The sequence below is a fragment of the Eublepharis macularius genome, chromosome 10 (genome assembly GCF_028583425.1).
Source record: "Eublepharis macularius isolate TG4126 chromosome 10, MPM_Emac_v1.0, whole genome shotgun sequence".
Classification (NCBI taxonomy): Eukaryota; Metazoa; Chordata; class Lepidosauria; order Squamata; family Eublepharidae; genus Eublepharis; species Eublepharis macularius.
Genome location: NC_072799.1, coordinates 5,137,843 through 5,163,971, shown reverse-complemented (window position 1 = coordinate 5,163,971; position 26,129 = coordinate 5,137,843). Strand labels below are relative to the sequence as shown.

The 26,129-nt window shown below is 51.9% G+C and overlaps 1 protein-coding gene across 2 annotated transcripts in view; it reads right to left on the bottom strand.

Moving 5' to 3' along the window:
* DNAAF9 (dynein axonemal assembly factor 9) overlaps positions 1-15,710 on the bottom strand; it is a 115,142-nt gene extending 99,432 nt beyond the window's left edge. For both annotated transcript variants that reach the window (XM_054989895.1, XM_054989894.1), the window contains exons 1-2: positions 15,563-15,710; positions 2,752-2,831 (exon numbers count right to left, since the gene is read on the bottom strand). In XM_054989895.1, coding sequence (XP_054845870.1) covers positions 2,752-2,831; positions 15,563-15,642 — 160 coding nt within the window. In that variant the 5' untranslated portion in view covers positions 15,643-15,710. The remainder of the gene's footprint in view (positions 1-2,751; positions 2,832-15,562) is intronic.
* Positions 15,711-26,129: the final 10,419 nt, after the last annotated feature.

Below are 26,129 nucleotides of genomic sequence, written 5' to 3'. Positions count from 1 at the left end.
CAGCAGGTGGCCGTGGGTAAGCCCCTCCTCTCAGCGCCAGCTCCCCAGCTGTATTGGGGGGGATAATAATAACCCTGACCTTGTTCACCGTTTTGAGTGGGCCACTACCTGTCTAGAAGAGCGGTATATAAGAGCTGCTATTGTTGTTGTTATTTTCTGATGTTGCCAGTACAACTCTGTGTTAATTACATTTCCTTCAAAGCCATGCATTCAGCACCTCCTCTCATCTTGTATATAGCACCTCCTTTTAGTTTTCACATCCTCAAATCCAGGGCACCACCAACGATCCCCTAAACTCACGCTCCTAAGTCCTTATAGCAGAGAGTCCAGTAGCATCTTGATGCATCTGACGAAGAGAGCTGTGGCTCTCGAAAGCTTATGCTACAATAAAGTGGGTTAGTCTTAAAGGTGCTACTGGACTCTTTGCTATTTTGCTCCTGCAGACTAATATGGCTAACTCCTCTGGATCTAAACCTTTATGCAAGTCTATTAGCCTAGCCAGAATGATAGCTACATACATTTTCACACACAGGACCCGTGTTTTTAATTCATTCTGGATGGCAGTACAAATTGCTCGCAACATGAAAAAATATCTGAAAGGTGCACAGCAGTGCCGAGAAAAATTTGAGAATTCAAAGGGGGAGGAGAGAGAATGAATGCGATGCTAGCTTCCATGGCTATTGGCTGTGTTTGAATTTCTCGGAAGGAAGAGGAGCGAATGCAGAAGCTCATATTAGTTTACTACAATTGTCTGGTAATTAATTTGCCACAATTCACAAAGCTACACCACTTCCCTTATCAGATATGCGAGACAGGCAGAAATATTGTGGGGGAAGCATCACTAAGCTTTGGAGTCTAAAGCTACAACTCCAACACCGCATCTACAATGGTGAACACCACAGCACTATGAGCTAATGGAAAAGCCGCCCTTCCAGAAGGCCAAGACAAAGAGTACAGCCTCCACAGGCACTGGAGAATTTGTGAGAGGCAAAATGGAAACAATCAAGAAAGGAGGAGTCAGCAACACCCTCAGGTCAGGCCTTGAGAGATCCCTGAGTGGTGAACTCTCTTCCCACCTACTCTTTCTGCCATGAGCATAACCAAGCCCCTTCTGCGGGGCTGAGGAAGGCACCGAGGCGGCCAACTTGCCTGGCAGCGGCGCTGTCTGCATCACTCATCACGGGCCAACTGCCTAGAAATTGGAAACCCCGACTACACGAGGCCTGTGGGCCAGAGAGCAGCAAGGCTGCTGCAGCAAGACAGTGCAAATCAACTCTCTTTCTGCGAGGCTGCAAATAGCTCCTTATGCATAAATGTCCACCCGTTCCTCAGCCACAGAGCCTTCTCCCCTATGGCCCATATGATTCGCTGATCCACAACGTGTGCTTTCTCATCCCATCCTCACGCCTCCAGCTTCTCAGGGTTTTAAGATCTGCTTACATTTACCCCCAGCTACTTCCTTCCCAAACTATTTTTGAGGGTGAGAGCATCCGGCATTGCTGAAAGGTCAAGCTCAACAGAAATGGCGCTTCTCAGAGATGCCATCAGCACTGCATGGCTTCAGTAACTTGGACACACCAGTGGTAATCACTCTGTCATTCCTGAGAGTCCGAAGCCAGGATACAGCGCACAGCCCTCCCCCACTTCTGGCTGTTACATCAGTGCTCACATCTCGTGGCCCCTTCTTACATGCCCAGGGTAAGGCCGATCGCCACTTTGGGATCAGGAAGCAATTTCCCCCACACCAGTCTGGCTAGGGATCATGACGGTGTTTTGTCATCTTCTGGGCACGGAGCAAGGGTCACTGGGGGTGTAGAGGGAGGAAGTTGTGACTTTCCTGCATTGTGCAGGGGGTTGGACTAGATTACCCTGGAGATCCCTTCCAACCCTATGATTCAATAAGGCCAGAAGAGCCAACAGGGAAATTTCAAAAGAAGCAAATACAGCAGCTACAACTCTGCCCCACAGCAACAACCACAGACAGCAGTAGCATCAGTGAAGATGCCCTCCTTCCCCAAAAGTCCTTTATGAAGCATGAGCGATGGTATCATCGAAAGCATCAAGAGATGCCTCTTCCGCGTAAAACGAGCAACTCAATAAGCCACCCTGCCACAACTGGCCGCCCAGCAAGACTGCAAATATCATGAAAGCGCCAAGTCCAGTCCTGAAGTTTAATATTTTTTTTCATTTTACAATATCTAGAGTTCTGCCCTCTACAAAATCACAAAAACTTTCCATTTCCACCATACTGGTGTCTGCGAGTGATTGCAAAGGACTGAGACAGAAGGAAAGCCCAATCTCCAAGCCTACCCACCAGGAGAGGAAGGGAGGAAGTGGATGAGCAATGCTAATACCATGTTAAATAAACTTCCCTCCTTCCTGCCATCCCCACAATTCTTTGCCCTGCTCAAAGAAAGCTCCTTGGGGACGAGTCAGCCTCAGTTCCTTTTTGCTCAGCCGCAGAAGTGTATCCATTAACTAAAGCAACTCTCAACAGCACAGGGAAGACCGATTCCCCCCCGGCCCTTCATTCCACGCATTTCACATTTAACTCCTTGGCATACTCCAGCTGTTAATGGACATTCCATAAAGTATTTGCATGCTCCTCGAACATTTCTTTTTCACACACAAGTTTCTGAAGCTCCCCAGTCCTCTGGGGCTAGCTGGTACTAATCCAGTCCCCAAACCTGATTAACGGCCGGTACATTTTAGTACAACTGCCTTCTTATGTTACCGACAAAAGGAAGTTACCTAAAATGCACAGTATTCCATCTGGTTGGGATTTGCTGCTCTGCATCAGAATGCCCTGGATTTGTCGGAGGCGGCTGCAGCTGAAAAGAAGCAAAAGGAAGTTAGAAGTGTTGTTCAAAGAGGGAAGTCTCTTTAAAACAGCCCCAAGGGCTGGCCCAAGAGAACATCTCTGGACCTGGCACTGCTGCACCAGCTGGACTCCTGACATCAGTACTTGCAAATGCTTAGCAGAAGCAACTGGTTTTGTTTTCCCCGCTGTGCAAAAATTCCTGTTTCTAAGGCTCCCTCTAAGCTCTCTGTGTGAACTCCTTCAGCAGGCTCAGGAACTGGGTCAACTCTCCTTCCACCTTGGGCTCATGCCGAAAATAAAAGTTTCTCTGTTCGCTCAATAAAGGCAGGTTTCAGGTGTTACGAGTACAGAGCAGCTGTTACCCAAAGGCCATGTTACCATTTTAAGATCCAGAAAGGTTGCACCTTGGCGGCTGGTTGGATCCCGTAGAAAGCCCCCCACATCAATGCCAGAAGCCTCCAGGGGAAGAAAGAACAGTGCTTATATGTGGGTCCCAAGAGCTGGCCTTCACTTATACTGTTCCAGGCCACAGTTTCATTCCAAATGTGAAAGCCAAGAAGCCTGAACTATGCACCGTTCCCTCGGGGTAGGACACAATGAAACTAAAGCTTCTTGGCAGACCATAAATCTTTCATCTTAAAGCACTCCAAGTGGCTAAACAGGCAAACCTTGACACGCAAGAACCATCACGGACCATTGTATGGAGGGCCAACCCCTCAAGAAATTCCCAGCTCAAAATTCGCCGACAAACATCTACCTTGCCCCAAAGAAGGCTTAAGTTGCTCCTGTGCTGTCCCCCACATTCATTATGAATTGAAATGTGCAGTGGATTCTATTAAAGTGTTGAAGAGGTGAACAGGGGAGGCATAATCCTTAGTTCCTAATTCTTATAAATTCAGACATTACTGAAAGAAAAGTCAATGGTAATCCATTATAGTCCTTCACTCATCCGAACAGGGTCTCTTGCAGGTGCCACTGTGCACATCGGCTAAAATCAACAGCAGCCTGTACACGGGCTTTGTCTGGTGGCCCCCACCCTGTGGAATGGCCTGCCTGAGGTGGTCAGGAAAGCCCCCACCCTCCTGGCTTTCCACAAACGATGCAAAACCAAACTATTCAAAAAGGTATTTTACTCAGATAAGAGGGGGGGTTTGTAGGGGGGGTCTCAGATGCTTTGCTAATGAGTTAGGAACCACAGACTTCATCACTTATGTTGCCTTGCATATTATCTGTTGCTTTAAATATGTACTCCTATATCCTACCTGTGCTTTATGTTGTTCAATGTAAATCCTAGAATTGATTATGTTCTGTTTCAGCAATTCTTCAACCCTCTATTGGATCCCTGCTGATGCTATGTCTTTGTAAACTTGTATTCGTTTACCCTATGACATTGTTTATGGAAATGTCCTTGACAAGGTATGGACATGCCCTTGGATACTGTATGGAAATGTCCTTGCTACTGAATGTACTAATCTCACACTGTGTAATCAGCCTTGAGTCTCAGTGAGAAAGGCGGACTATAAATGACATTCATACATACTTACATAAAAATACCCACTGTGTGATTGGAGCTCAGAAACCGTTTCTCTCTGTGTTACCTTAGGGGAGGCTCAGAAACATATCTCTCTCTCTCCCTCACTTTCTAACTAGAATATGAGACCCCTGCCTCAATCCACCATTCCACTTATGCGGCTGCTTGCCCCGATCTCAGCACAGTCACTTGAGAAGCAGAGGCCCGGTGCTGGGGGTCCCAGAAGGTGGCTTTGGAAGGGACGGCCAAGTTTTTAAAGTGTGCCTGTTTTCTGTGCTAGCTCTTGCAACGGGTGCCCAGGAGGCGTGCTCCATCCCTTGCAGGCAGAGCTACTTCACAAGCAATTTCCCCTCAAAACAGCACCTGGAAAATGGCAGATGCACATCAAACATGTCAACGCTTTTAAAAACAGCTGAAGAGATGCCTTCACGTCAACACGGCAGGAAAGGGAAAGCTGTTGCATTTTAGCCTCGAAGTAATCTGGCTTGATACCAACATGGCGCCAGCACTGGTCCTCTTAGGTTATTATCGAGATGGCTTTAAAGGAGAATTCGACAAATTCACGGAAGAGAATTGCCACAGCTAATAGCCACCGATGGGCCAAAATGGAAGGCAGAACGCTTCTGAATATCAGTGCCGGAAATGAGGCCTTAGCCTCCATGCCCTCCTTGTAGGCTTTGGGGGGCATCTGGATGGTAACTGTGCAAAAAACAGGGTGACAGACTATACAGACCACTGATTTGATACACCACGTCTGCTCTTACGTTCGAGCCCAAAGCAGTTGTTGGCAAAGTAATCAGGCCAGCCTGTTGCCTTAAACCCATGTCTTGGATGCACAATGATTGCTTTCAGTAATTGTCTCTTGTCACCATGTCCCTTTCAGGTAAGTATCAATCATCTGTTGATTTCAATAATTGTCTCTTTGATATGTTTTTCTGTTTTTAGGCAGGATTTCCGCTGATATCCAATGATGGGTGAGTATGCTCCAGGAGGAAAAATTGCCAAATCTCCTGGGCAGTTGGGCAATATGCTCCAGGAGGAAAAATTCCCAAATCGCCTGGGCAGTTGGCAACGGGTGCGCCAGCTAGTTAGACAGCCCGTTTTCTCAGAGAAAATGGCATAGAGAATCACCATTGCCTCACATAAAAAGACCGGGAATAATGGAGCAATGGAATTCTTGGCTTGAAAAAGCAACTGCGAAACGGGCTGGCTAAATAGCTGGCGCACCCATTGCCAACTGCCCAGGAGATTTGGGAATTTTTCCTCCCGGAGCATACTCACCCATCGTGGGATATCTGCGGAAATCCTGCCTAAAAACAGAAAAACATATCAAAGAGACAATTATTGAAATCAACAGATGATTGATACTTACCTGAAAGGGACATTGTGACAAGAGACAGTTATTGAAATCAACAGATGACTGATACTTACCTGAAAGGGACATTGTGACAACTGACTAGTAATGTGATTTCTCCACAGGCTCTGGTTGTGATATGAACAAACCATTGCTCAATTGTAGTAGAAGGATATTATATTATTATATATGTTTTGACCAAAATATTGCTATACTTGGTTTGACCTATAAATTGTATTTATTTATACTGAGACAATCTTCATTATTGTACTAGTGGTCTCTTAGGAATTTCTTCCTTTGTTTAGTGTGTATTGGGGACCACCTTCCCTCATTGTTATTATGCACAATGATTGCACCAGTTGACCCTCAATGCAGACTGGTATGACTGTGATGACATCTAGACACATGTTGGCGTTGAGACGGCAATTCTCTCTTCCTCCACCTATTGAACAGCAGATGTTATTGGTGTTCAAAACACCCACCCATAGTGGTACTCTAAACAGAGCCACACACTTCTAAGCCCAGCCATTTCAGCAGGCTTGGAAGGCTGTAAGATCTGTTTAGGATTGCCATGCTAGCCAGCAGGCAGGTGACAAACTGTCTTCTGCCTGGTACAAGAATAGTCCATCCATAACCACACCTTCCCTAACAGGTATCTTCCCAAAATAGAAAATAAGGCCATTCGGCGTAAGTGTCATCACCCGTACCACTGCGGTTAACCCCAAGGAAATGGCGCCATTTCCCCACCCTAAACTCGCCACTTTTCTCTTCCAAAAGGACTTCACAGGAGATTCTCTTTTCCGTTTGTCATCCAATGGTGACAGCAAAAAGGAATCACGGATCAATGTAGCATAAACATCTTATCAACAAATCTGAAGAATGACGGGCAAGAAAAGCAAGTCAGTGCACTCTCAATCATCCCATCATCACCTTAGGCAAGATAATTCAACACAATCTGGACTCTCTGTCATTGGCTCCAAGCCACCAGAATTACATATGACAAACCCAGATACGCAGTCTGGTATTTTCCACAGAGCTGCGCGGGGAAAAGTGCGCATTGCAAACTCTTGCAAATTCCGCCAATAAAAGTGGAACCATAAACTATGCCTATCATTTTATTCAGATTCACCAGCTGCAAACAGAGTGGCATGGGCATACCCAGCAGACTACCAGATGTTGCCCCTGCGAACAGAAGCTCTCTGGGCCACATCACAAGTTACTTTTGAAAGGAAAGCTTCAATGACAACCAGCATGGTATAGTGGTTATAGTGTCAGACTAAGATCTGGGAGAGCCTGGTTCAAATCTCCTCCCCGTCGTGAAGCTGGCTGCATGACCTTGGGCCAGCCACGCTCTCTCAGCCTAACCTACCACATGGGATTGTTGCCATGAGGCTAAAATGGGAGGACAATGTTGTATGTCAAGCTCAGTCCTTGCTAGGGAGAACGCAGCATGTAACTATCTAAATAAGTAAATAAATGTGACTGGGGATGCGGATTCCCCCCCCCCCCAAATCTGTAGATCAACATGTACACAACTGAGACCAACAAGGCTGAAATACGATGAAGCCGAATAGCTGTTTCCTCAAGGACCAAGTCCCTGAAACAGAACTGCTGTAAATTAGAATCTCACGGTTGTGATTTAAGGAAATACATCCAGGAGACCTTGTAGACAAAGGTGCACAACAGGAGTTTCAGGTTACAATTGCAAAGGGGCAGCAGTGTTCGTTTGTTGTAGCAAAATAAGTCCAGAGGCCCCTTAAAGACTGAAGACCGAGCTCCATTAATATCAGCAACCTGGGCCTCAAAGGCTGAAAACCGAGCTCCATTGACAGCAGCAACCTGGGCCTCAAAGGCTGAAGACCGAGCTCCATTAATATCAGCAACCTGGGCCTCAAAGGCTGAAGACCGAGCTCCATTGACAGCAGCAACCTGGGCCTCAAAGGCTGAAGACCGAGCTCCATTAATATCAGCAACCTGGGCCTTAAAGGCTGAAGACCGAGCTCCATTAATATCAGCAACCTGGGCCTCAAAGACTGAAGACCAAGCTCCATTAATATCAGCAACCTGGGCCTCAAAGGCTGAAGACCAAGCTCCATTAATAGCAACAACCTGGGCCTCAAAGGCTGAAGACCGAGCTCCATTAATAGCAGCAACCTGGGCCTCAAAGGCTGAACACCGAGCTCCATTAATAGCAGCAACCTGGGCCTCAAAGGCTGAAGACCGAGCTCCATTAATAGCAACAACCTGGACCTCAAAGACTGACATGAGCTCCATTAATAGCAGCAAACTGGGCCTCGTCTAGATGTCCATCCACAACAGGTAGCTGACTCTAGCAGTTCCTAAGCACTGCCTGCTCACCCAAATGTACCAATAGTAGTGGCATGAGACTGCTGGCTTTGGACATAGGGAGAGCTGGCATCCAACTTGGAACCTCTGAAAGTAGGCAAAGACCCTCGAATATAGCCCTTGGGCCCCAAGTTTTGCCCTTCCTGGCTCTATTTGAACCACAATTGCTTGGGTATGTCCCAAACAATCCTAGTCTTGCTTCTCATGAGTAGCAGACAGGAAATCTCGATTGTTTATCTAAGGGCTAAACTACAAGAGACGAAATACGTGAGGACTCTCACGTGAAGGGAGTCACAATGTTAGCCAGGGAGCTGAGTTTTAAAAGAGATCGGAAGGCTTTGTCAATTTCCCCTCTCTGCAGAGCCAGCAAAGATGGCTCCTCAGAGGGTTTGTTAATTTCCTCTTCCCCTCCCCAAGGCTCTATCAGTTTCACCTCCCCTTCTAGGAGGCGAAGAGGAAATAAACAAGCCCTCCCAGGTGACATCTTTGCTGGTGTAACCCCTTTGAGGTAATTGGTTTCGCCCAGCAGGGCGGAGTCAGTAGCTAGAGCCAGGCTACTGAGGAAGAGGCTGGTTGCTGAGGAGTATAATAATAATTTATATGCTCTTATCACCTTGAATAAGGTAATCAAATGTTGTATGTAAACAATATGACTTAAAGTGGTGTCTGTGTATTGTGTTTGGTTGGTGTTACTGGGATTGTATTATGTTTGCAGGGCTGTAATTCCCCAACAAGAGGACAGAAGCCCGGGCCACAGCTGTTTCAAATTAGTGAAAAAGGACTCACCACTTTGTGGCATGTTGAACTGTTTTACCTTTTCAAAGACATTGATGATTTAAAGTTTTCTGTATGGTTGCACTTATGAGTTTAGTTTTAAAAACATCGTTGTATTATTAATTGTTTAAAAAGTTTTTAAAAAGAAAAATTCTTTCGTAACTGAAATTTGTGTGAAAGTTTGCTTCCTAAGCCCCATAGAACCCATAAAAAAAGAAGTTACACTGGCTCTTAGAGAGGGGAAATTGACAGAGCCTTCCGATCTTTTAAAACTCAGCTTCCCGGCTAACACTGTGACTCCCTTCACGTGAGCATCCTTGTGTAATTCATCTCTTGTAGTTTAGCTCTAAGATGCAATAAGAGATTCAGAGACCACGCGCAACTTGCAGGCTACACATTACACCCACCCCAATGAGGTCCACATTCAGCAGTCCTATATGGGAGATACTGTAATTTGCTTTATTCGGATAGACTCTGCCAATTGATTTGAAGAAAGGTTGATACCCTGTCCCATATGATACTGGAATTATAACTCCTTATTATAACTTTTATCACATATTATGGATTGCCCTTATTCTAACTGAATTACCTCCTACTGTATTAAAAAATAATATAGTTCCCTATCTGCTAGTGGATAGAGATCAGGCCCGGCATGCCCATTGAGGCCAGGTAGGCGGTGGCCTTGGGCACAAGGGCACTGGAGAGGCGCCGGAGGGGGTGTCGGGGGTGGAGGCGCACGCAGCAGAGCTGGTGTGACTGGGCTGCAGCTGCTGCTGCAGCAAGCCAGCCCCGTGCCGCCGCCACCACACACCCCAGCCAGGCGTAGAAGCCACGAGCTACTGCTGGGGCGACGTGTGGAGCACGGAGCAGCCTCCGCACGCCGCCCCAGCAGCAGCTCGTGGCTTCTGCGCCCGGCTGGGGCATGTGGTGGCGGCGGCGGTGGCACGGGGCTGGATGGCTGCAGCAGGAGCTGCAGCCAGCCACGCCAGCTCCGCTGCGCGCTCTTCTGTCCCCACACACCCCAACCGGGCGCAGAAGCCGCAAGCTGCTGCTGGGGTGGCGTGCGGAGCACGGAGCAGCTTCCACGCGCCGCCCCAGCCATCCTGCACTGCATGATCATGCGATGATGTCATCATGCAGTCCATGGTGTGTGCGCGCGCTCTGCGCGCGCATGCACAAGTGGCCGCAGGTGCCAGAAACTCTGGCGCCAGCCCTGATAGAGACCCAAGAACCACGCTGACCGTGCCCCAAGTATCTCCGCGCCATATCCTCCTTAAAGAAATAAAGACTCCATATTTGCGGCTCAGGATCATTGCATCAAAGGAGCTTGAATGGAAAAGGAAAGGAAGCCAATATTCGATCCTCCCCAAATCTTAGTTCTTCCACTTTCATTCCACCTGCAATTGTGGCATCAAAGCAAGATTACACAAACCTCTGATAATCATCCCAAGTCATAACTGCTTTAAGCAAACACACTGGACTTGAACAAGAAGGGCTGCTTGGTCTTCCCTAAGGGAACTGATGCTCTGTGCACAGGACAGAATGTGGGGTCATTCGGCATGCTTTTTCCTGTTTATGCAGAGAACAGCATCCTGTGGGAAGCCCAGAAGAGCTCGCTTGTGAAGACCGCCAACCAAGCAGCAGAGACTCCAACACAGATTGCTAGAGAATCCCCACCATCCAAGCAACTGCCGTTCCCCCATGGGGGGCAGAGTAGCGCCCAACTCCTCCCCACTTGGCTCTCAGGTCACTGAAGGCATCATTTCCGAGGAGGGCGGGCTAAAACATTCACTCAGCAACTGGGACTAACATTGAATACGGGGAGAGGAAAGGTCTAACTTGCTTGTTTTAGGTGAACAGCTTTGAGCAAGAAGGAAAAGCAAGACAGAAAAATAGTAAATAAACTAAGGTGGCTGGGCCAAGTGAAGACTCCTGGATGGAGTTGTTCAATACATTTGTGGGGAAAATGAGACTGCAGTGCATTGTTGGGGAGGGGAAGGGACAGCAGCAACGTGGCCATAATGTGCCAAAAATACAGAAGGCAGCAAAAGCCGCGGGAGGAAATAATAACATCACCAGGCTTGCTTCTTTAACATTTTACCAGGAGCAGCTCTGTTGCAGCAATTCCCGGGGCCACTCCTGGCAGTATGACACATCGATCAGGCCTTAGGGATATTCACAAGAGAGGTGTAAGTGGGAAAGACTCCATACTTCCCCCCCCCCCTTCACTTGTCTAGACAAGTCCAGTCACAGACTTTTTAACTGTTGTGCCTCTGGTACAAAGGACCACCTGATACTCAGAGCACAATGCAGTGCCAGGCCCATATGGCAAAGAGCAGACAGCCTGCAGGGCTAATAGCCAAAGGGCATAAAGGAGTGATGGCAGAGATGTCCCACATCACCATTTTAGGGAGGCGAGATAAAAATCGAGGGAATGGAGGTTCAGTTGCCTGGTCCCAGGGATTTACAATAGGCTTTTGAGGCTATGAAATCACTGAGGGGGTGGGGGCGGATAGAAGAGAGCCTTTGAATGTTACAAGTCAGCTGGGATTTGAACAGGGATCTCAAACCCAACACTGCACCAGCTGTTTCACAATGGCAAAGGATTCCTGCAAGAAAGAGAGGGCAAGGCACACAAAAGGCTTGGCTAAACAGTAGGGAAGCTTGGGGCATACGGAGGGGGTGGGTGGAAGACAATTGCTCGATTTGGGCTTGCCACTGTGGGCCGGAACGGGAGAGCAAAATGGGGGTACGGTGGCAAGGATACACGGAAAGAGGTTGGTGACAGACACACACCAGGGTATAGATCCAGAGGAGTTAACCGTGTTAAGTCTGTAGTAGCAAAATAGGAAAGAGTCCAGTAGCACCTTTAAGACTAACCAACTTTACTGTAGCAGAAGCTTTCGAGAATCAGAATTCTCTTCGTCAGATGCACCTGACACCAGGGTACCCCGACTGCCTACACTGTTCTGGTGGAAGCTGCTCAGTCAGCCAGCATGTAAGTGTGTACTTTGTGGGAGAGTGCACTTACAGCATAATGGAAAGGTTTATCTGGGGATCGCTGAAAATGTAATTTTCCCTCTCCTTTGACACAGAGGTTTTTGGCTGGAGGCGCCAATTTCCCAAACCCCGTGGCCCAGCCCGTAAATTCTGAAAGAGCTGAAGAGACCTAAAAAATTATCTAGAGATGTTTCTCCCCTTCACTGCAGAGTGAAGATACCTCCACCCCACTCATTTAGTAACCTGGGAAGTAAATTTTACTGCAAAGAGGCAACTGTTTTTCTCTGTTTTGTCTATCCAAATTGCGGGGGGGGGGGGGGGGACGACATTAAGTCAGAGGATGAAAGAGAAGGAACAGAATGCCAAAGATTGCTGGAAGGAGAATATGAACAACTGACATCTGAAGAGGCGGCGTTACAGTGCAGGCAAGCGTGGTATGGAGTTTAGTGCTTGCAGATGTTTCTAAAGAATGAAATCCCAAGACTGCGCTGACTCAAACCGGGTCTCCGATACAAAGGTCACTCACTTCCTTGTAAGCTAGCTTGTTTCCCTTTTCAAAACGAAAAAAAAGCATTTTTTAAAAAATCACCAGAGCACACAAGAAATGTCTACATTTTTACATGAATTACCTGGTATATTTGTCAAGGGTGCTGCAAAGTTCAGCTCCGCAACAAATTGCTGGTCACCTCCCTCCACTCCATCCCCCCCCCCCATAAGCTCGTGACTAATTTAATTTGCCTCTGCACAAGAAAGAGGAATTTAACCTTCACGCAGGCAGCCATGTAAATATACTGCAAACAGAAAGGCTGCTATTCTTTGTGTGCCTGCCTCGGAAGGAGGCTTCACAAGGCATGCGCACATGGAAGGCACACAGCACTGGGCCACACACACACACCCTTGGAGAATTAGCCTCCCATCTCTGCTTTGCATTTCTTTAAAAGGGAAAAAAAACCAGGAAGGCTTGATGCAAACACTGCTAGAACATATTTTGGTATATTCCTGGAGCCTAAAACGACAACGTCTTCCAGCACAGAGGCTTAGTAATTTCTCATCTATTCTCTATTTATGATTTGGTTGTATTGTCTTCACCGCTCAGGGCCCGAGGCATCTCAGTCCGCGAAGTACCTTCGTGTTTAATATATCCTCGTTGCCAATACTATCTCCCAAATCAGCTGCTCAGCCATGGTGGAGAACGCATGAATGGAGAACAGCAGAGATGCATGCGATCACTATCTTAAAAGCATCTTATATCCCCCACATAACTATCTTTCAATGCCCCCCACGCCATCTCATACAAGCCACAGGTTTTTTAAGAAGCAGCCTTCTCTTCCTCCCTGAAGTCATCTCCTCTGCAGATCTCCTAATATGGTTCAACATAAGGATGGAAAAATAGTTTCAGTTCCTAAGGGCCGGCAGTTAATTGCTAGACGCATAAGCTTTTTGCTTTGTCCTTTGCACCCTTTCCCTCTTCCTCAAAAATCCCATCAGAGCATTTTCACCTCCACAGCCCCTTATTCCTCAAAACAACGAAAGCTACACACTCTTGGGTTACGGACAGCCTCCGTTTATAAACTGCAACCCCACCAGTTTGGAGAGCGGAACTGGAGCTGCAAGGATCCATTTCTCTCATCCAACACAACCGCCCCAGCACCCACCCACTCTCTCTCCTGTGTCCTTGGTAAATCACTCATCGTAGCCTATACCTTCTGCCACACCCCGTTTTTATCTCCAGCGTGTTTATCAAGCCCAGGTATTCCTGTCCTTGAAAGGGGCGGGTCTCAGGAAGGTTCAGAGCCATCAGAAGAAATGTTGGAGCATTGAGAAAGGAATTGGTTTATACTCTTGATCTGTCTTTGCTCAGATGGACCGCAGAAGAGGGGGCTATAGCTATCAGGCAAATGGGGGGGGTCGGCCTAACTATTGCATGCAGTCTCCGAATTCAGGATGGAAGAGTTCTACAGAAAGGACAGGACAGCAGCAACCCACCTCCCACCCGCACCTCATACATCCCACTCTAGACTCCAAGGCCCCAAAAATATCCCACCTACCACGCATCACCCCCTGCAGCTGCCTAAATATAAACAGGAACCTCGTGGCATCTCCAAGACCAACCATGTTTTATCCCAGTAGAAGCTGCTGTGGACAGAGAACCCACAACGAGCAGATTTCTCGCTATGCAGACATTTCACATAGGGTGCTGCCGGAAAAACAGCAAGCAGGACATGAAATGCAAGTAGCACAGGGTGAAATACAGTCGCACAAAACTCGTATCTAATCAAGGAAAGTAGCTGGACCATTCACAGTTTAGGCTAGCCTAGACACCCACAAAGGGCGTGCAGCCCCAAGTTATTATTAAAACAGTTAACACTTTTGTAAATCTCAAGTAGATATCCAGAGGAGGGTGAAGCCTCTATGATAACGTGGCCAGTTTTGTTTCATTTTGACAGATCTGTCTAAATTTAACTCATTCTGTATCATGACATCCTGAACTGCGCCTAAGGGATGCAATTAGCTTTTGTCAACATATACAGAGGAAAGTTGCAATGCATTAAAAGGAAAAAAAGGACACCAATTGCAATATAACTACTTTGTACAGGAGCTTCCACTGAGAGGCCTGACTTTCTTCCCAGACATCTGAAAAAGGGAGCTCTGACGTGAAAGCTCGCACTCTGAAAATCTTGTTGGGCTCTAAGGTGCCATGGAACTCCAATGCTGCTCTTCTCCTGGAGACCCAAACCGCTGCCCACCTAAAACTATCCCCAGCCATGGAGGACCCAAGGCAAGTTAACAGAATTAAAAAGCCATATTATCTTTCGAGGCAAGCGTTGACTCTTGAAAGCTTATACCCAGAAAACTGTATTGGTCTCCAAGATGTCAGTGGACTCAAATCCCCTATTTAAAGAGATCACCCAAGGAGGAGAAAAAAGAAGTCTAAGGCCCTCAAACTATAAAGAAGCCAGGCAAAAATGTCTGTTATTGATTATTTCTGGAAGGTCTTTTGACGCATTTTGCATATAATAATATCTGCCCCCTATTTTGCATATAATAATATCCATACTCCCATTTTGCATATATCTTTCCCTCCATTTTGCATATAATATCCACAGCTCCCATTTTGCATATATCTCCCCCTATTTTGAATACAATAATATCTGCACCTCCCATTTTGAATATAGCTCCCCCTCATTTTGAATATAATAACATCTGCATTCTCCTATCTCTATCCCACCTTCCCCCATTACAACGGTTGCCAACTCTGGATTGGGAAATTCCTGGAGATTTGGGGATGGAACCTGGGAAGGAACATTAGTAGGGTATAATGCCACAGAGTCCTCCCTCTAAAGCTACCATTTCCTGGGGGGGGGGGGCTGATCTGTTCAGTAGGGTTCCCAACTCCAGGTTGAGAAATTTGGGTGTGGAGTGTGTGAAGGGTGGGGTTCAGGGAGGGACCTCAGTGGGATATAATGCCCAGAGTCCACCCTCAGGAGATGCCATTTTCTCCAGGGGAACTGATCTCAGTGGCCTGGGGATCCATTGGGATACCGGGAGAACTCCCGACCGCCCCTGGAGGTTGGCAACAGCGCTTATTTATCGTCTAGCCGTTGCAGGCGTCCCTCCTCTTGGCCACCCCTCTTCTATACCCCCCCCCGTCTCTTCATCCCAACCCCTCCAGCTGCCAGCCCCCCCCCGTGTGCGCCCCAACGGCCCCTCCCGCCACGCCCCCCCAGCCCCTCACCTGGCGCCGGGCCGAGGCCTGGAGCGCCCCCTGCGGGCCGGGGTGGGCGGCAGGGGGGTGCGCGGGGGGAGCAGCGCCATGGTCCCTGCAGCCCGTCCCTCCTTCCTTCCTTCCGCCCGGCCCAACCGCCTCGCCCGGCCCAGCCTCAACTCGGTCCCTTCCAGGCGCGACTGAGGGGCAGCCGCGGGGGAGGGGGGAGGAGGAGCGGCGGGGCGGGGCGGGACGTACCACCCGCGCGCCAGCTGGAGGGGGAGCGAAGAGAGACGCCAGCGGCGAGGCTTTCTTATCCCCCGCCCCCTTTCCCGTTCCTTCTCTTCCTCTCCCTCCCTCCCCTCCCCTCCCGGTCCGACTGCTCAACGGCGCCCCGCCCGGTCCTTCTCCTCCCCCCCCGATTGGTCATAATGGTACAACCCGGCAGGCCCAGCTGTTCCATGAGGGAGGGGAGGAAGGAGCCAGGGCTCCTGGGAACGCCCCTTAGCAACCGCGCCTTGGCGACGGCCCAAGGGACGCGCGGAGGCCTCCCTTAGCAACCGCCCCTCGCTTGACTGGGGGGGAGGGCATTTTCCAGCCGAAGCAGCCGTTGCCAACCTCCAGGTGGAGGCTGGAGACCTCCCGGAATCCTAACTGATCTTCAGGTCGAAGAGATCAGATCTCCCAGAGAAAAGGGCTGCTTTCCAGGATGAACTCTATGGCATTTTATACCCCAATGATAATAATTATTATTTTATTTGTCATTTATAGTCTGCCTTTCTCACTGAGACTCAAGGTGGTTTACACAGTGTGAGATTAGTACAGTCAGTTTCAAGGACATTTCCATAAACAATGCCATAGGGTAGGTAAAGACAAGTTTACAAAGAATTAGCGTTGAAGAAATGCTGAAACAGACCATAAGCACTTCATATTCTTACAGAATCACAGAGTTGGAAGGGGCCATAGAGACCTTCTTACACAACCGCGATCAGGGTCTACGTGTGTACAGTTACCAGACGGGGACCAGCCTAATACTGGACACTGGGGAGAAATAGGGGTGGATTTACCATTTTCACATGCAGTGCACATGTACTCTCCCGGGAGAGGCATGATGATGTCACTGTAGGAAGTGATGTCATCACACACACACACTTCTGGATGCCACTCTTGGACAGTGCTGTGCCACTACAGGAAGCCGCCTGGGCGCCCAGGGTGGAAGGCCATTTCCCAGCCCAGCCCAAGTGTCCGGTATTTGAGGGACATTTTCCCCGGACAATCCCCCCAAATACCAGACTGTCTGGGCCAAAACCGGAAACCTGGCAACACCAGCCATGACACTTCTAGAGACTGTACAGCTTTTAGATCCCACCTGCCAACCTCCAGGTCCTTCGCCTCCCCAAATCCTGTCCTTCCCAAGCTCTGTCCCCAAATGTCCAGGAATTTCCCAACCTGGAGTTGGCAACTCTAGCCACTCTGCACAGCAATGATGAGTTCTGCACACACAGGGTTAGCACTTAGCACATGATAACTGGTTTTCTAGGACACATTTGGATCCTTTCTACACAGCAGACTAGCCAACTGAGGTGCATGATTTCAAGATAATCCTTCTAAAAGCTGGTGTCCTTTGAGTGTTTTTTATTGAAGTTTCCAAACAACGTGATTGGCAGTTAAGGTTTACCTTTGCAAGACTTGAGCTGGCTAAGATCACAGCCACCACCCACCCCTGGCATGGGCACAAAACATGAAGAACAAATTCTTTACCTAGAGACTCCATCTTGTTATCATGGTACCAGACAACAGGAGAAGTCCCAACAAAGATAATGATGACAAAGATCATAAATAGTACATCTTGAAGGAATACTTGCTTATCTTATTTATATACCATTTCAGATCATTACTGTGTGTAAGAATGGCATGTTTTCATGTTTTCATCGTATCCATGCTCAACATGATGCTTGAACAGACTATACACACTCTTTTTATTTTGTTTATTCAGCTTTCTTATATTTAGACTGCTCCAAGCCTGATCTCTGGAAACACACCACTCCTAATTCGATCTTGCTATCCAAAAAGCAATAAAGGTGAAAGGAAGTGGTTAAGATCACTATCCCTTGAATGTGATAGCTCAAAATTGCAAAGGTGTGAGAGATCGCCCCATGCTAGCTTGTAGGAGCAAAACTGCAGACCTGATAACTAGGTACAGCTGATAAATGACAGCACAGGTACAGAGTGTTAGATGTGCAAATCCATCTAGCAGACGATACTCTCAGATTTGCTGGTGGCAGTGGTTACTACACAGTCTCGTACTCCCGTCCCCAGATTAAAGGAAGAGAGCATTGACATGGGGTGGAGACCTGAGACAGCAGCAGGGATTCTGACTAGAGATGGGCACAAACAGCAATATGAACTAAAAAAAGCCACGAACAGCCCAATCCGCTGTTCGCGAACAAGCTGTTCATGAAGCCCCATTCTAAACAGATGATCGTTGTAAGCCTTGTTGGTTGCTGTCCCTTGCTGTTCGTCAAGCCAGACAGTATGGCACCTGCAATCAATTCCCTTGGCAACCGGAGGCAGGGACTGCCTGAACTCTGTCTGAACTCCTGCTGTTGCCCTGGAAACCCCAATCTAAGCCCAATTTAGCTTGATAGGCAGGTCTTCCTTTCAAGTGTGGAGCTCCAAATTTGTTACAAGGAAGCAAAGAGCAGGGGGGAGGGGGGCTCCCAGCTCTGGTTTTGCAGACAGTGAGGGAGAGACAGTTGCTGTTGGCATTTTGAGAGCGAGACCGGGAGAGTGCATTGGAGCTTGAATTTTTTGTGTGTGTGATGGGATAGGGATCTACCCTTTCAAGTTTCAGGGCTGCTTCCAGGCTCTGGGCCAAGCTATTATTTATTACTGGTACCTTTCCTGCTGCCTGCTCAGGTAGGGTTTCTGGGAGTGGTGTGGTAGGGATCTACCCCTTCAGGTTCCAGGGCTGCTGCCAAGCTCTGGGGTCAAGCTATTATTTATTACTGGTACATTTCCTGCTGCCTGCTCAGGTAGGGTTTCTGGGAGAGATGAGGTAGGCATCTTGATGGCTGGAGGAGAGCCTGCTGGCCCCCACGAACAACGAACAATGAACATGTTCGTGAACAGGTCATGTTCGTCAATGTTCATTGTTCATGGATGGCAACGAACACCATGTTCGGTTTTTTTCCTGTTTGTGCCCATGTCTAATTCTGACCTCCTGGGACCAAGGGAACAGGGCTTATGAGTCCGTTCCTCCACACCAGTAAAACATTTAGAAGCTGTACATAACAGCACAAGCCGCTTCCAGGTGCTGCTCCCAAGTAATGTAAGGCATGGGTGCCTGCGTATTATTCTTAAAAAGTACACTTATGTCCTATCCTTCCATCTGAAAATGGATCTCCGGGGAAAGTTATAGTAATATTTTAAAAAGCCCATAAAAGCACAGTCATTACAGAAAATGAACGCCAGCTAATAGCAGCCTCTAATTTCCCAATCAAAATAAAAAACAGTGATCACATCATTAAAAATCACATTATACTCAGCATCATAGCAGTTAAAAGTCCATAAAAAGACGGTTTAACCAACACTTAGGACTGCGGCGGAGACTGAAAGGACCGTCTTCAGTAAACGCTGGAGTGCCGCTAATGGTAGGGCCAAGTAGAGTTCCCTGGGGAGATCGTTCCAGAACTGCTGTCTAGATAAATTGCCCCTCAGCTAGGGTTGCCACCCTCGAGGTGCTATCTCCGTGTTGGATCCTCAGTGTAACATCTTGGAAGACACCTACAAGAAAGGAATAAGAACTGCTGCAATTACTTTCATTGTATTATGATTACCTTCTCCTCTCCTTGGACCTGGAGCACCTTCCCTGTTCTTAAAAGGATTTGGAATAGGGCATGCAGTCTCTCGTTTGACTTTGACTGTTGAATTTTGTATTAATGTACCTATGAATGTTTTGTATATATGAATGCACGATATTTATGACAATTGTTGAGCACGCCTATCGTATAAATCTTTGAGCTTTTTGCCTCAATATATAGAAATAATTTTCTTAATTTCCCTGGGTGGTTGTCCACTTCTCTTATACCTTGTCTATACCAAGAAATTGCCTCCAGGTGGCGGCTGGAGATCTCCCGGAATTACAACTGATCTCCAGCTTACCAAAAAGTTCCCCTGGAGAAAATGGCAGCTTTGGAAGGTGGACTGTAGGAAATTATACCCTGCTGAGGCCCCTCCCTTCCCCAAACCCCACCCACTCCAGGTCCCCCCCCCCAAATCCCCAGGAATTTCCTAACCCAGAGTTGGCAACCCTAGCTCCTCCCCTATATTTCATATGGTTGGGGCACATGGGAAGAGACTTCTGATAATGACCAATGCCTGAGCAGGTCAACTTGGGAGAAGGCAATCTTTGTACACCTGCAGTCATAGCTAGCTTTGGATTGGGAGGTAATACCATACAATTCCCCCACCCCCAAAAGCCTCCTCTTTTTTCAGGAAAAGTGATCTCCAAAGTCTGGAGATCATTTATAATTCTCCAAGCCACAACTGGAGGTTGGCAACTCTTGATAGCTTTAAAGCCCTGTTTGCACACAGTGCGCTGCATGCAACTGCATAAATTGCAAAGCGATCATCAGTTGCCCCAGCCTTCTCTGCACACATCTGGGATTAGAAAGCAGAGCTTCCAGGCTGCAGGATGTGGCTTTCAAGGAGCGGTATGATAACCTCTGAAGACCTTCACAGCCTGGGACCCACATACCTGGATCCAGAGGAGTTAGCCGTGTTAGTCTGTAGTAGCAAAATAGTAGAGTCCAGTAGTACCTTTAAGACTAACCTACTTTATCGTAGCATAAGCTTTCAAGAACCACAGCTCTCTTCGTCAGATGCATCTGACGAGAGAGCTGTGGTTCTCGAAAGCTTATGCTACAGTAAAGTTGGTTAATCTTAAAGGCTCTACTGGACTCTTGTCAGGTGTGTGGGCGCCCCCTTGCGGCGGGGGTGGCGGCGGGTCGGCGCGGGACGCCCCCGGCGGGTCCGTGCTGGGTCCCTGTCAGTGGGTGGGGAGAAGTTTCCCCGGGTGAGGGCCGGCTTGGTCCCCGGGCGAGTCCCCCTCAAGGCCTCAGATGGGCGGCCACCGTCTGGTCTGGGGTTGCCAGCCAGCAATTAGCTCCACCCGACCAGTCAACCTTCCAACAGCAGGATGAACTGGCCCAGTCACATGCGACTCTCTCCTCCTCGGCCTCGGGGCTCACCTCCCTAAATACCTCCGCCCCTTATGGCCAGCCCCACCCTTCCCTTCCAGTGCCCGCCCCCAGTGCCATTCCCACCACCTGGGCCAGGCGTGGCCACATCCTGCTGCCCCATCCGCCCTGGCCCCATTGGTTGCCTTGTCCCTGTTCCCTCCCTTCCTTCCCTCTGTCCCGCCCTCTGTCTCTTCCTCCCCCTCTAGCTGGCCTTGCTGGATGGCTGCCCGGGCTGTCCCTCTGCTGGCTGCTCCCGCCCCCTCCCTTGGCCTGCTGGGGGATGCGGTTCCCCTTCGTGCTCTGCGCCGGCGCGGGCGTCCCGCCGCGGCCCGGCTTCCTGGGCGGCCGCGCTCTGCCTCGCCCGTGGCCGCGGCGTCCTGCCGGCGCGGGCCCTGGTTGCCGGGGTTGCGGTTGCGGCCGAGAGGACGGCCTTCCCCCTCCGCGGCCGCTTGCTGCTCGGCGCCGGGCTCCTGGCCTCGGCGGGCCGGCGGCCGCGGCCGTCAGCTCCGCCGGGGGGTCGAAGGGGCCTCCTCGTCTGGGCGGCGCTCCCGTGGCCGCGCCGGTGTTCCTCCCAGCGTGTCTCCCGGCCGTCTCCAGGGGCCGCAGGTAGGTCTCTTCGCCGGCGGGGGCGAGGGAGGGGGTGGGGGTCGCGGAGTCTGAGGGCGTGGCACCGCCGCCCCTCGGACACACCCCCCCCTGAGCGTCGTGCCGGGCCTTCCGTCTTCGGCGAACATCCGGGAGAGGAAGTCGGCATTGGCGTGCAACTTCCCCGGGCGGTGGCGGATCGTAAAGCTGAAGGGAAGAAGGGATAGATACCACCGTAAGACTCTAGCATTATGGTCTTTTAGCCGGGACATCCAGAGAAGGGGGGCGTGGTCCGTCACGAGGGTGAAGGGGTTATTGACAAGATAGTATTGGAGGGCCCCGACGGCCCATTTAACTGCCAGTGCCTCCTTCTCGACAACGGCGTATTTTTGCTCGGCGGGCTGCAGCTTCCGGCTAATGAAGAGGACGGGGTGCTCTTGACCTTCGTGCTCCTGCGACAGGACAGCCCCGAGCCCTGCATCCGATGCATCTGTTTGCAGTATGAAGGGCTTGTCGAAGTCGGGGTTGCGGAGTACGGGGCTCGCGGACAGGGCGGCCTTCAGGTCCTCGAAGGCACGTTGGCCCTGGGGTGTCCATTGGACCCGGTTCGGCTGGTCCTTCCTCAAGTAGTCGGTTAGGGGGCTGGCGCGGCTGGCGTACTGGGGAATGAACTTACTATAGTAGCCGACGAGCCCCAGGAACCCGCGCAGCTGCTTCTTCGTCCCCGGTCGGGGGCAAGCCTCGAGGGAGGCCACTTTGTCTGGTAGGGGACGCAACTGCCCGCGTCCTACCAGGAATCCCAGGTACTTGAGCTCCTGGAAGCCGAGACGACTCTTCGTGGGATTGGCTTTGAGGCCTGCGTCGCGGAGAGCCTGAAGCACGAGCCGGAGGTGGCGAAGGTGAGACGTCCAATCTGGGCTATATATCAGGATGTCATCGATGTAAGCGGTGGCAAATCCTTGACAGTGGGTTAGTGCCCGGTCCACCAAGCGCTGGAAGGTGGCCGCCGCCCCGTGCAGCCCGAAGGGCATCACCTGGAACTCGAAGAGGCCCTGGGGAGTGGCGAACGCGGTCTTTTCCTGGTCCCCCGGTGCCATGGGGACCTGCCAGTACCCCTTTGTCAGGTCTAGTGCCGAGAGGTAGCGGGCTGTGCCTAACTGGTCAATCAGGACGTCGGCCCGGGGCATCGGGTAGGCGTCAAACTTCGCTACCTTGTTAACCTCCCGATAGTCGACGCAGAACCTCACTGACCCGTCCGGCTTTGGCACGAGGACGATGGGGCTCCTCCACTCACTGGTTGATGGACGGATTACCCCTAGGCGTAGCATCTCATCTACCTCGCGGGCTACGGCGTCCCATTGTTTCCTGGGCAAGGGTCTCCACGTCGATCGGGCGACCTGCCCCGGGGCCGTGGGGATGGCGTGCTCGGCTAGATTGGTGCGTCCGGGCCGGGTCGAGAAGCAGCCTGGTACTTCGTCCAGGAGCGCTCGGAGTTGCTCTTGTTGCTGGGGGCTTAGGGCAGCGTCCATCCCTGGGGAAGCGGTTTCTGGCTGGCGCGTCGTCCAGGGGAGCTCCCTGTCTGGTGGTTCCAACGGGTCATCGGCCAGCTGGCATTCCCCCGCCGATCGTTCGCACCACTCCTTTAGATCATTGACGTGCAGGCGTTTGTTCTGCCGAGGGGATGGCCCACACTGCACCTCGTAGGAATGGGATCCTAACACTCGATTGACTCGGAAGGGGCCCTGCCAGGGGTCCCCTTGCTTGGACGGCCCAAAGACCCGGCGGCTCACTAGGACCCGGTCGCCCTCGAGGAAGGTCCTGGCCCGGGTTCCCCGATCATAGCGGGCCTTCTGTGTGGCCTGGGCTTTCTCCAGGTTCTGTCGAGCCAAGGAGCGAACGGTCTCCAGGCGCTCTCTGAGTCCCCGGACGTATTCGGGGGCCGGCTGGCCCGGTTGGGCCGGGGTCGTGGCCCACTGCCCCTCCATTACCTCCAGGATCCCGCGTGGGTTGCGTCCATATACTAGCTCAAACGGAGTGAACCCCGTCGATGCCTGGGGCGACTCTCGTACGGCAAAGAGGAGAGGATCGAGGAACAGGTCCCATTGGGTGGGTCGGTCGTGGGCGAGCCTCCGGAGCATCTGCTTCAGGGTCTGGTTAAACCGCTCCACTAAGCCGTCTGTCTGGGGATGGTAGATCGACGTGAAAATTTGGCGTATCCCCATGGTGCGGCATAGTTGGCGGGTGATTGAGGCCGTGAAGGGTGTCCCACAATCCGTGACGATCTCACGGGGTAACCCCACTTGGGCGAAAAACCGAATAAGGGCACGGGTCACCCCCGGGGCCTGCATAGTCCGCATGGGTATAGCCTCAGGGTATCGGGTAGCGTAGTCCATGAGGACGAGGATGAAGCGGTGACCTCGAGAGGTCCGGGGTAAGGGTCCCACAAAGTCCATAGCTACCCTCTCGAAGGGGCTGTGGATCACAGGCAAGGGGGCCAGGGGGGCCCGCGGCGGGTGTCTCCCCGAAGTCCGTTGACACGTCTCGCAGGTCCGGCAGTGGCTCTTGACAGCCTGGTCTACCCCCGGCCAGAAGAATCGTGTCAGCACCCGGGCCAGCGTGTTATGAGGTCCTTGATGTCCAGCCCAGTTATGATCATGGGCGTGCCGCAGGACGATCTCGCGATACTCCCGGGGCACTAAGAGCTGGCGGACTTCCCTACCCCGCTCCGTCGTGAGTCGGTACCACACGCCCCCTTCTTGGACTATCCGTGGCAGTCTCCCCGCCCGCCGAGGGTCCCGTACGATCCCTTCACTCACCGCCACTGTGTCTCGGAGCTTCTCGAGAGTAGGGTCGGCGGTCTGGCTGGCGACGAACGTTGGGTCGGCAGGCCAGTCAGGGAGGTCGGCCCCTGGATGCGGGGTGGGCCCCGGCTGATTGTCTTGTCTCTCCACCGGGAGGGCCTCCTCGGGGTCCCGGGCGGCTTGTAGGTGTTGGTGGAACTCAGGAACATCTCGGCCCAGAAGTACGGGGTAGGGGAGGTTGGTGACCCTGGCCAACTCTACCTCCCAGGTCCGCCCCTGGCATGATAAGGGGACGCGGACCACTGGGTATGTTTCAGAGTGGCCGTGGAAGCAGGCCACCGTGGCGGTCCGGACGACCGGTAGCCCGGCGGGGAGCAGCCGGGTGCGGATCATGGACACCGAGCTGCCGCTGTCCAGGAACGCCGACAGCCGCCGTCCCGACACCTCCACCAGAATCAGGAGTGGCGGGGGCCGGGGAGGCGGAGTTGTAGCCGGGAAGGCCTCTTCCCAGCCCGCGTCGCACTCCATCAGAGGGCAGTCACGTATGTAGTGGCCGCGCTGGCCGCACCGGAAGCAGGGACCTCGGTCATCGTTTTCCCGGGCGGTCTTTGGCGCCCCGTCTCGGTTGGGGCCTGGTGGGGGGCGACCCCACAGGCCCTCGCGTGGTGGCGCCGATGGCGTTGGCCTGCTGGGACCGCTGGAGCCTTCTCGATTGCCCGGTCGGGCCCTTCCGGTACGGGGGGCTTCGGGTCCCCGAAAGCCCGGACCCTGGGGGCGACTTCCGCTGCCCCCTTCGCGGGGGGGTTCCCGGGGGTCGGCTGCTGCTGTGAAGTTCTCGAGCAGCGCGGTGGCCTCCTTCAGGGTCGCTGGCCGGCTGCAGGCCACCCACTGTCGGGCCTTTGGCGGGAGGATGTTCAGTAGTTGCTCCAGAACTACCTGATCTACGATCCCCTTCTCCCCCTCCGTCGCGGGTCGTAGCCAGCGATGAGCCGCGTCGCGGAGGGCGTTGACCAGGGTCCGCGGCCGGTCGACCTTCCGATAGGTGATAGCGCGGAACTTGAGACGGTAAGAGTCTGGGGTGACTTCATAGCGGTCGAGGATGGCAGCCTTGAGTGCCCGGTAATCGGCGCCCTCTTCCTTGGGCAGAGCTCGCAGGGCCGCTTGAGCTTCTCCCGTCAGGTAGGGTCCGAGGATGAAGGCCCACTGGGCCTGAGGCCACTGGGCGGCCTCCGCGGTTCGTTCGAACGCCTCCAGATAGGCATCGATCTCGTCCGTCTCTCCCAGCTTCGTCAACTGGAAGGGGGTCCCTCGACTTGGGCCAAGCGGTGCGCCGGCCCCTCCTCCGCCCAGGGCTTGGGCCAACCCACGCAGGAGGGTGGCCTGGGACTCCTGTTGTTGAGCAGTCAGGTCTCGCAGGAGCCGCACCTGCTGTTCCGCCATCCATTGGCCCAGCTGGCCTAAGTCTGGGGCAGGCGGACCGGTGGGCCCGGGGGCCGCAGCAGCGCCGGCGACGGCCTGATCCATGGGCTCCGGAGGGTCGGTCCGGAGGGGAGTTCCTGGCGGGGACGGCCTGAAAGTCGACGGGCGCAGGTAGCTCCGGGCGCGGGACCACCCTGGCGGGGCGGGTAGGCGTGGCACCGGCCGCTTCACAGCAGGATCAGTGCCCGCATTCTCCACCACTTTGTCAGGTGTGTGGGCGCCCCCTTGCGGCGGGGGTGGCGGCGGGTCGGCGCGGGACGCCCCCGGCGGGTCCGTGCTGGGTCCCTGTCAGTGGGTGGGGAGAAGTTTCCCCGGGTGAGGGCCGGCTTGGTCCCCGGGCGAGTCCCCCTCAAGGCCTCAGATGGGCGGCCACCGTCTGGTCTGGGGTTGCCAGCCAGCAATTAGCTCCACCCGACCAGTCAACCTTCCAACAGCAGGATGAACTGGCCCAGTCACATGCGACTCTCTCCTCCTCGGCCTCGGGGCTCA